We start from the raw sequence: 11079 nt of genomic DNA on the forward strand, positions 1-11079 counted from the left end.
TTTCAGGCCTAGCTAAATCGGTGTGATTTATACTCATTATGTAGGTTTTTTTTTTTTTTTTTTTTTCCCTAATATGTGTTATACCGAGCGGGTATATTACACGCCTTTATGTGGTCCACTCCTCGAACGCTTACAAGAAATTATTTCGCCTCTCCCTCCGTTTTGAATTCGTCTTTTTGCTAACAATTATTTATAACTACTAGACATAGATGCTACGCAATTTTAAAAATAGGAATCCTCAAAGTTGCAAATTCTAATCAGAATAAAAACCCCTGCACATTTGACACATCCCCGAAAAATAGCATTCCTATTTGTGTTCCTTTGCCGAGGGTGCTCTAACGGCCATTTCACGGAAAGGGGGGTTCCCCGGTGCGCATCTAACGGTGTACTTGCATGCACATACACAGTCCAACACAGTGTAACACAGGTAAACGGTCAACATGATTCGGAAAAGAAAGTCGAAGGTAGCGGAAAATGAGCAGGTCCAGGTGGGCAACGAGCAAGAGTTAATGGAAGGACAGTATGTGCTCACCAAGAAGGATTCGGCTATGAAAAGTGTACAGGAGATAATCGAGACGGGGGAGGAAGTCAACTATACGCAGGCAGAAGAATCACGAACATTAGACACCATGACCTATGCCGCCTCCCCCAGGGGCAGCGCTCATCTTAGAGAAAACAAAAGTAGCGTTAGAGACTGTGATGAAATGAAAAGAGGAGCAAATTCCACACATGAAGAAATTCCAGACAGGGAAGAAAATATCGGACGTTCAATTACAATGGAACAATTAAATTACGAACCATCCCCAAGTATGAACAGATCGAATACTCACAAAAATGAGCAAGTGAAATTTAAAGGCATCGACGAATTGTGCAATAAATACGATAAGGAGGTACAGAATTTGCTAGAAAATTTCGATCGCCTCAGTTTTTCTTGGTTATTTAAAAATCCCTTTCGTCCGACCATTAGCAGAGATGAGAAAATGTAATGGCAATCGAAAAAAAAGTTGTGTTTGTGCAGTATTAGCAGGGGTGGATACACAAACACGTGGCTACATACGTGAGTAGGGATGTCCCTAGATCTGTCAACCGCAATTATGTTTTTTCCCCTTTCTTTTTCCACCTTAGTGTCAGAATTTTTTACTACTCTGGATTCTCCCTTCTTCCATATTTAGGATGGGTCATAGGTGATCATAAATCGGTTCACACATTTTTTTAATGTTTTGTAAAGTGTGTATTTGCTGTCTTTTTCAGTCACCCAATTGTGTTTGCATTTTTTTTTTTTTTCTATTCCTCCTTTAGCTTCAATTTTTGGATCCTTCTGCAAAGAAAGAGATAATAAAAATATCGTATCGGTAAGGGATAACGTGAAAAGCTGTGAGAGCATGTGACAATCCTTTCGTTAATTCCCCTTCTCTTCCTCCCCTCGTCACATTTCCCCATTTGCCACTCCTCAGTTACGAATTATCAGCTCCATCCAGTGTGCCTTCTTCGGGTTGATCATTGTGCTAATAATGGCAGTTATAAACAGTAAAAAAATAAAAAAAATAAAATAATAAAATAAAGTAAAATAAACTAAAATAAAACATTCCCATACAATTGTGTGTGTACACTCCAGTCGCGCACAAAGTTGTAAGTTGCGCCCATGCGGTTTTATCACCCATCCATCTCGCCATTTTTTCTTCATTTTTTGCAAAGTGAACAACCGAACCATGCAGCAGTGCAAATATGACGGAATATCAATTAAAAAAAGTAACAAACTAGAAAGAAAAACGAGATATGAGAACTTAAAGAAAACGAAAAAACCCAAAACACTTTTCGCACTCCTTATTTTACCTTAGAGCTGGTGAAGGACGCCAAATACAACGTTGTGTTTTTTGGGCCGATGAGCACGGACGACTGGATGAATTCTAGGCTAGCTAAAAGTACGACTTGCGAATGAGTATTTCGTACAAAATGGGTGCACTTGGCCACGGTGGTGCACAAAACCCCATGACGTTGTGCAGAACCCCATGACGTTGTGCAGAACCCCATGTCGTTGCGCAGAACCTCATAATGTTGCGCTTCTTACACTCTGGATTATACCTCCCCCCAATACACACCGCAAAACATCGTAGTCGCGGAGGACCTGCAGTTCAATGTCTACACCATTAGCTACCCGAATATTAAGAATAGACTAATCAAAAGAAAGCGGCATGTGTTTTTGAAGGACGCCTTAGCATGCGCAAAGTTGAAATATTCCCGTGTTATCCTGTTTTCCTTTCAAATAGAAAGCGCCGTAAATTTCACCATTCCGTTTCTTGAGGTAATGTGCTGAACATTTGTGAATTGGGGTCTCCCACGCACAGGCGGTCATCTCACGGAAGCGGCAAAAATGGGGAAAAATAAAAACTGGGGAAAGCAAAAAGTAACTGCGCAAAACCAAAGCAAACATATGGGTCCCACTTTTTGCAGAGAAGCGAAGTTCTCGGCTTTTTGAGCTATTCCAAAAAGTATCCCAAAAATGTCAGACAGGTAGCATACACATAATGCTGCGGAAAGAATGCACACATGTCTGCAACAGTAAATGTACCCACAGATGCTACACCTTTTTTAAGAAATGAAAATTTACCCTGGCAATTGCCCCAGGCTCCAATGCTAGAAAACCAAGGACAGGAACACATAATTTATTTCACCCCCGCTGAAAAGAATTTATATGACATTTACATCTCCATAAGATTGAGGATGTGCAAAAATGAGCAAATGAAATACTACAACATTTTGCACATAATACATCACAGCTTCAATAAGTACCGGATTAGATGCGCGGTAGGGAAGAATGCCAGATGTGTATAGGGGAAGGCATGTACATGATGCATCTTCGTTAACAAACACTACGCCTGTGAGATAATTCCTCTCACTTTGAGCGATTAAATGGAATTTTTTTTTCCGGTTTCCCCCCTTTTCTTTCTAATCATAATGCAGCACAATTTAGCAGAAGACTACAGCATAATCGTGCATAACTTTAACTTCAACACCATTGGGGTGGAGGACAAAGGAGAAAAATACGAAGATGACGATTTCAAGGAAGTGATTGACGACTTTTATCAGTACTTGGCATTCGTCCGAGATATCATTTCACAGAAGAACTTGGAATTTTACAGGAAAATGCTCTGCAAAAATACGATGTGCGATTCGAAAGGGTCAGTATGTGTGCTTTAACAGTGGGGAGACTGCCCAGGAATAGGCTAATCCGTTTCCATTCATTTGTGCAGTGTATGTTATTAAAAAGGAAGGTTTCGTTTTTTGAATCTTCTTTGAATCTTTTTTGACTCTTTTTTTAATCTTTTTTTTTTCTTTTTTTTTATACATTTTTAATTCCACTTTTGTTTCAAACGTTGTTGTAAGGAAAAACAGCTTGTTTACACCATTTTAAAATTTTTTAAGTCTTTATAAAAGAAAAAAGAAAATAATAAAATGATGGTATGACGTGTGAATAAGTCAAATCCCCCCAAAGGGAGGTTTCCCCATTTTTCCGAATGGAGATCTAGCATATTCAGCAAAACTTGGATATATTTTCTTTTCGTCACGTAGCTGATGCTGAGAGTGAAAAACGGCGGAAGGGCACAGTCCCTGCTTATTGGTGGAAAGACAGTTTAAATTGTTTGTTCAGCCTATCGAGGGACTAGTTAATTCATAAGGGGAGGGAGTGAGGAGTGAAAAAGGTTCGTACAAAAGGGTGTGCACTTATGGGCATATGCACACACAGCACCCTGCTCATTTTTAAAAAGGGGCCAAGAAAAAAGGTGATAAAGGGTTTTGCACGAACTGCTTGACAAACAAACAGATTGGGGGGCGTTTAACGCCCATGAGGGTGCGCCTCGGGGGTGAATCACTGCCCAGCGATGCGCAAGAAAGATGTAATGAGATAAAATAAAATCGAGTGAAATAAAATCGAGTAAAATAAAACTGGGCATAACAAAACCGCGTAAAGCAGAACCGCATAAAGCAGAACCTATAAACATAAACAAGAGTAAAATAAAACCAAATAAGCAGCGACAACCACAGGAATCGACACAGAGGTAGCCCCTACAAAACGTAAACCATGTCGTCCAGCTTCAGCTCGCAATTTTCGCTCGGTTTGGTGTAAACGTAGAATGGGACGTTTTTGTCACCGCGCCGGTACAAACCAATAGCAATGATATTCTTCTTGGATAAGAAATAAAACAGATCGCGGGTGGTCCTAATCCTTTTAAAGGAAAAATCAAAGTACTTGCTCAAGTCGCATATGTAAATTACGCTGATGTGTTTTATGAGCCTTTCCAATGTGTCATTACACACGGAAAAATTGGTGAAACTTTTATGGTGCGCCATAAGATTGTACAGCATCGTTTCGCAGATTAGATTGCTTGAATAAAAGCTGGAGCAATTTACATAAGGGAAAAAATCACCGTAGGAAGATTTCTTTTCCTTTAATTTTATCATTTTATTTTCCTCCAAAAAGATAACATTAGAGGGATTAATCAACTCAGTCATTATGTTATTTATGTAGAAAGTCTTTTTCCTTTTCCGCATTAAGTGGATCATTTTCCTTGTTAATATTATATTGTTCATGTCTATCTCGTTTATTTCATCAGCATTGTTTGTTTCTGTTGGCAGGATTATCACGTAATACGCCTCCATAAGGCCAGCGTTTAATATGTTGTAGTCGTCCAGAGACTTGCATTTTATAAACGCGACGTTGTACTTACACAAGTCGTACATATTGATAGTTGGCACCTCGTCCGTAAGTATAACTACGTTATATGTACGCTTATGGTTCACCATTTTGATTAGCTCAATCGTGTTTGACGTGAAGTTTATTATTAGCAATAATTTATTCCTCCTCCCACGGGGGAAATACTTTTCACATGCTTCTTCGTACGAATGTGCTATCCGGCTTTTGAAGGTAGCATTGAAGCCATCTCTGTGGGCATTATTGATGCCATCTTGTGCACCTGTATCCTTTCCTGTTTCTTCTCTCTTTAAAAAATGCACGTAATTATTTAAATAATTTCTTTTTTTTAATTTTTTTTTGTGGAAAAAATAATGGCCGTACTTATTCCGAACCTCTGCATTATGTGAATACACGAGTTGGGGGGTTACATGGGTCTTCTGTGACACATAGTTGTCTACCGCATTTTCACAAATACGCATTTCTGCGTAAGACAAAGCAAGACGGCTTGTGGGGTTATCCACGCGAAATCTCCCGGGGGTGTTCTGCAAGTAATGCGAAGATAGCACGATGGTATCCCCCTCGGCGTGTCTTCCCACGCGAGTGTTAACATTACATCCGTCTGGAATGCAACTGATAAAATTACATCCGTTAAAGGAAGAATTGTTACCATTGCAAGGGGGGACATGAGTGGATATATCGCAATTCTCCCCCTCTTGATAGTTCCCTTTTTGAGAATCTCCATTTTTATCACCTCTTCCCTGACAACCTCCAACACTGCAAATGAGGTTGGCACAACCTCCCGAACTTACCAAATCGCGCGTATCGTGCCCCCCTGCATATTTAACCGTCTTGATATTTTTTCCAAATGGATAACTCCTTTTCGAAAAGATTCTCGAAATTTTGTAGCTACTAAACAAGTCGTGGTAGTTTATGGCTATCAGATTTGCACCTTCGTAGACCAGGCTTCTGTTATGCCCATGAGACATTGTTGGCATATTCCTCCTTAAATTCGGCGTTAGATATTTATTAAAACTTTTCTTAGTTTTTATGACTGACTTCAAATCGTAAGAAATGTTATTCTCCTTTTTACTTTTAATTTCAAATAGCCAAAAGAGGCTTTTTGCCATGGACAGGTATTTAATGACCTTTTTAGAATTGGCAATAACTACACATTTATCATTTTCCTTCATGGAGTAATTTGTCCCCAACAAATTCAGGTAGCATTTTAACTGTTTCGTTTTTTTACTTATGTTCGTGTCGTATCCCCATTTGTTATTCGTTTTGGCGTGAATTATGTTGTAATCCCACTTTTTTAAGTCTTCCAGGTGTGCCTCCCCCTTGGTGCTGCATCTCTGCCGTAGTTTGTTGCTTCTACTGTTGCGCCTACTGTGGCTTCTACTGATGTTTATGCAAATATTTCCTTCGCTGGAGATACTCTCATGTTTGTTTTTTCTTCTCCTGTGGGGAATATTCCCCGGTGCTTTGTCCCCCCTGATGTGGTAGGTCCCACATTCTCCGATGGAGCTCCCAGAATTATCTTTTCCCCTATTTGAGTCATAACCCGGCTTCACTCTAAACAAATTAGACGGTTCCGTTGAGTCTGTCTTTATTCTTCTCCCCCTGGTGTGACCAATTTGGATTCTATTCCAAATGGCTCTCTGTTTGCGGAACGGTTGCTCTGTATAGGCGGCGCTACACGAATGAGAATACCTCCTTAACAGGTTCAGGAAGACAACTTTAAATCTTCCCCTCCTTGCCCTTCTCCTCTTAATAAAGTTTGCCATTTTATGCGCAGGATAATTACCCCTAACGTGCGGTACCATCCCGTTGTCGGTTTCGATGCCGATTAGAATAATACCAAGGGACTCATACAATTTGTAAAATAATTTATCGAATTTGAGTCCAACCATATTTTTGTGAACGAAGAAGGAGAAAATTTTCGTATGGGATCCCCTGCTATATTCACTGATATATTTCAGAGAGGAGAAGGAATCACGCATATCGTAAAGTGCGTCGCACTCTGGCTCAGGTTTGTATGCTGTGAACAAGTTTAAAATTAGGGTAATAACCCCAGGGTGCTTGGCATTCTTAACAATTAAGGAATGCTTCAAATTGACAATGATAAAATTTTCACAGCCAATAGACTTGACAACATTAGAAACACTCTTATTTCGTAATTCGATGACAGCGTTTTTTTTTCCATGCAGGAATTTCTTCAAAATTAACAATCTGGTAAATGATTTTGTGTCTATGTTGTAATGCCCATTATTGAATTTATCAGAAAATAAAAATAAGTAGTACGCATTCTGCGCGTTGATGCTGTCGAGCAAATTTGCATTGTGTTTTTCATTCAAATCGAAGCTTTTAATATACAGAGATATGCAAAAGTGATTCGCTATCTTTATTTGTTCTTTGTAAGAACTTATAGGGTAAGTAGTAAGGATGTGAAATTTTAGCCTATTTCCATACGCAATAGACTCGAAAAGAAAAACATTTAACTGTTGCGGTTCCACTTCTCCAATGAGCAGAATAAACTTCTGATTGTTCCTGCTAAGCTTACCATAGGTTTTCTTTTTACAGAAAATGTAAATAATCAAATCATTGAATTGTATTGGAACCCAAATGAAGGTCCAGAATATAAAAATGATACAAACTACTTTGCTTGATTTGTTAAGGGGAAATATATCTCCATACCCAACAGTCGAGATGGAGATTATGGAAAAGTAGAAATAATCCAAATAGCTATTAACAAAATAGGAGAAGTTCCCGTTTTCTAAATTGTAAGGGTGAATCGCCTGAATGGTGTAAACGGTAGAGGCGAACGCGTTACACAACAGAAGAACTCCCAGAACAATTCGAACGATTTTAATTTCTGTATTGGTTAAGATGGAGTTCTGCTCCACTCTCACGTACGACACATTCAGAAATATCTTAATATTTCGTAAAAAGCCCATTATGAAGTATATGTCTATCTGATTATCAAGAACAAAAAGATACTTGGAAAAGAAAAATACACTTGGTGCGCTGAAAAACGCGTCTATTAGCAATTTCGACTTCATCACATAATACTTCGACTTGTTGTAACTCAGAATGGCCATCACTATATCGATGTAGGAAGAGGACAAGAGGACAATCAAAATGTTATGAATGTATGTCGGTATGTTGTCAAAATCCCAGATCGTGTCGTATGTATCTCTCCTCCAGTAGTATAAACTGATGTACCATATGAATGCGTAAAGCACATCCCTGACGTTACAGAAGTAGTAATTAAATGTGCTGTTATAAATTTTTAGCATATACAATTCCATCTGTTTATGTTTTTTCCTTAACGAATAGTATACTTTCTTAAAAAAAAATTTCTCAATTAACTTTTTATACTCAAAGTCGTCAGATTCTAGCAACGATGTGTTTCCGCTTCTACGTAACTTGCTAAAGTTACACAAGTTTAGAAAATTTCTTCTCCCGCATTTTCTCAGCATATAAGTTTCCATAAAGTACGTGCTGTATATAGCTATAACGGTAATTTTTATCGTAATGCCTATTAGGATACATATTAGGGCGCTTACAAAGTCCATGTTCTCCTTAGTGCTGCATGGTAGCTTATACAGATACAGTCCGTTCAAAGCAATCAGGAAGTATTTGAAAATGTTTACCAGTACGAAGACCACATCGTTTATAGACAGCAACCCGCTTTTCATGTTTTCTTATTTTGGGAGTGTACATCTTGGGGGTGTGAACACCACTGCTGCTTCGGGGGTTTTATTCTGGATTCCCCCACATGTGCACCCATACACCTATATATGCAAATATACATATGAGTGTGCTTGTACAACGGGCATTCACTGTGCTCACCTTGGTGTCACTTCTGTGCAAGTTTCCGAGGCGCCAGCGTAATAGTGCTCTTCCTACTCACTTTAATAATGCCCTTGATCGAACACACACACACATGCGAGGAGTTTTATGTACTCGAACCCGTGAGATATTCCACACAGTGACAATTTGTATGAATGGTTATTCCCACTTTGTACATATATGCATACACAAGTGTGTGCTTTCGATTAGAGCGGCATATTCTTCGGTTATGATGTTTTGGTCCCGTTGCCCCTCTTTGCTCAATCTAAAAAATGATTCCATCGTTTTCAATACGTCGTGTTGCAGTTATTTGTAGAATCATAGTAAAGGGCCAGAGGAATTTATTAGTGCGTAAAAACGAAGACAAGTAATTCTATGCAATAAATAAAAAAAATAAAGAATTAACTTTACCGTAAAGTCCTAGAAAAGCAAAGATGGTAGTTCTTCTCTCAATGTGATCATTTTAAAATGGAGCGAAAAATTGGAAAACTTGTATTTCAATATAGACATAATTTTTTTTAGAGCGAAACGGCTATTATACCAGGTAGTGATTTCAGTACATGAAAACAAAGTGCAAGATTTAGGAGGAATAACTCCAATGCATAATAATTTACCCCAGAACGGGAAGATAACTACACAATTGAATAATTGTCCTCCTATACTATTACACAATTATACCTCCGCAATAACGCATTCTCAGTTCTCTAAAGTGGAAATCCAGTGAAACTATTAGGACCCAGTCTCTATGTCATAACACATATGTTACATTTTAAAGGTTTCACAAGATACTTCCTCGCGTGGAAGCAGCAGGGAGAGGATCGATCACATACTGCAGCGCCATTTGTGCTTACTCCATTTTTACTGTTATTTCATAGTCTTGCGTAAGCAGATACATGTGCATAATCGTGCGTGTATGCAAGTGTACGCGCGTGATATGGCACGCCCATGCGCTATGCATCCGTGCACTGGGGCCATGTTATAGAATTCAAACCCAGGAGAAAGACACTCAAAAAGGTCAAGTGCAAGGTGCGACGTGCAAAGCCCGAAAGAGGGGAATCGCGAAAGAGCGAAAGCGCTCAAATAAATGATTGTTCATAATTCAAAAGCCGAACCTTGCGCGTTACACGGAGAAACTAATTGAATTCGTTTCATTTCCCATAAAGAATAAACATGGCAGTTTAAGTTTTTAAGCAGTATGTAGAATGCTTGCATTCGTCTACTGCGAAAAAGTTTATGCCCCTTTTAACATCATGCTTCAAATTGAACTCTTCCATATTATTCCTTTTTAACGCTCAAATGGAAATAACTAATGCTTAAGCGGTTGGTTTTAAATTTAGAAAGCGGCGCGTACATTTATAATTCCCCTTTTATTAATTTATTTGTTTGGCTCGTTTGTTAAGTGCGTGATGTGCTATATTACGATTTGAAGGCAACTCGAGGGGAGGTTTCACGCAGGCAGACTACTGCCATGTTTGCTTCCATTTTTTTCGCCATTTAACTACCTTTCCGCTTTTGCATTGGAATGACAAAAAGTGAAGCAACTATCGTGTACTATAAAATTGGCACATGTTCCTTTCACAGTTTAATAGATCATAAGAAAGCGATAAATTCTACACAGATTTCAGGATGGTAAAAACAAAAGATTGCGCACATTTGTCCACACAAAACTGACACACAGCATATGGGACGTTTCGAACGGCCGTTTTTTTCATGTTTCAATTTTGCCATCGCAGAGGAGAAAATTTGCTAACAATGTGTACAGTTTAAAATTCATCAAATTTAAGACAAAATGGGGACAACAGTAAATGGTTTGCTGCTCCCTTAAACACACAATGATGTTCACGTCGGTGAATAAATGCCTTTCCGGATTCGTCGGTAAATGAATTTTCAAAAATGTCACATTTGGTCATTACAGAATTGGCAAGATTGTCCACATACACGACGCGACCGGGTGTACAAGTACAAATCACACTGATATGGGAAAAACGCGATGAATAATATCACGCTTCTTATCACAGCTGATTTTTTTAACTGTTCCTTTGGCAATTATTTTGCCCCATTTTTCCTCGATTTTTGCCTCATTTTTACCTGACTTTTGGCTGTTTTTTTTTCTTTTCATAAAAATAGCTATTTGTTCATAAAATGTTTAAATCTCCATCGCAACAATTTGTGCTCAGAAAAAAAAATAGAAACAGGCAACAACTCCCCCTTTTTAGTAATTTTTCTGCACAGTTTTTGGTTCTTAAGCGCCTTTCCAGTTCAAACGAAATGTGCGTTCTGTTTTTCGCCTTAGTTGCGGTTAAATTGTAAACAAACAAAAAAGGAAGAAAAACAGTTCGTTTCTATATATATACATACTCCCATTGGGGGCTAAATTAAACACATGATAGTGGCACAGGAAAGACAAATTTTAAAGCATGAAAAGTTGGGCTAGCTACAAGAGCATGTTAACTCTCGGGGCCTCCTCCATAGAGTGGGCTGTGGATTTACGTCGTTTCACATTTTCCGCAAATGTTATCAAATTGGTTTGTCAA

The 11079-nt window shown here is 38.6% G+C and overlaps 2 protein-coding genes across 2 annotated transcripts; one reads left to right on the forward strand and one right to left on the reverse strand.

The window, feature by feature from the left end:
- Window positions 1-440: 440 nt before the first annotated feature.
- On the forward strand, window positions 441-3198 carry C922_00126 (hypothetical protein; the record flags this gene model as incomplete). Its single annotated transcript, XM_008815743.1, has 10 exons — window positions 441-982; window positions 1126-1184; window positions 1300-1352; window positions 1455-1527; window positions 1696-1749; window positions 1839-1922; window positions 2115-2302; window positions 2452-2502; window positions 2626-2805; window positions 2962-3198. The coding sequence occupies 10 exons, from the start codon at window positions 441-443 to the stop codon at window positions 3196-3198; spliced, it is 1521 nt and encodes a 506-aa protein (XP_008813965.1).
- Window positions 3199-4065: 867 nt separating this feature from the next.
- C922_00127 (hypothetical protein) lies at window positions 4066-8391 on the reverse strand (the record flags this gene model as incomplete). The annotated part of the gene is made up of 1 exon (XM_008815744.1): window positions 4066-8391. The coding sequence occupies one exon, from the start codon at window positions 8389-8391 to the stop codon at window positions 4066-4068; it is 4326 nt and encodes a 1441-aa protein (XP_008813966.1).
- Window positions 8392-11079: the final 2688 nt, after the last annotated feature.

The sequence above is a fragment of the Plasmodium inui genome (assembly GCF_000524495.1).
Source record: "Plasmodium inui San Antonio 1 unplaced genomic scaffold supercont1.1, whole genome shotgun sequence".
Classification (NCBI taxonomy): domain Eukaryota; phylum Apicomplexa; class Aconoidasida; order Haemosporida; family Plasmodiidae; genus Plasmodium; species Plasmodium inui.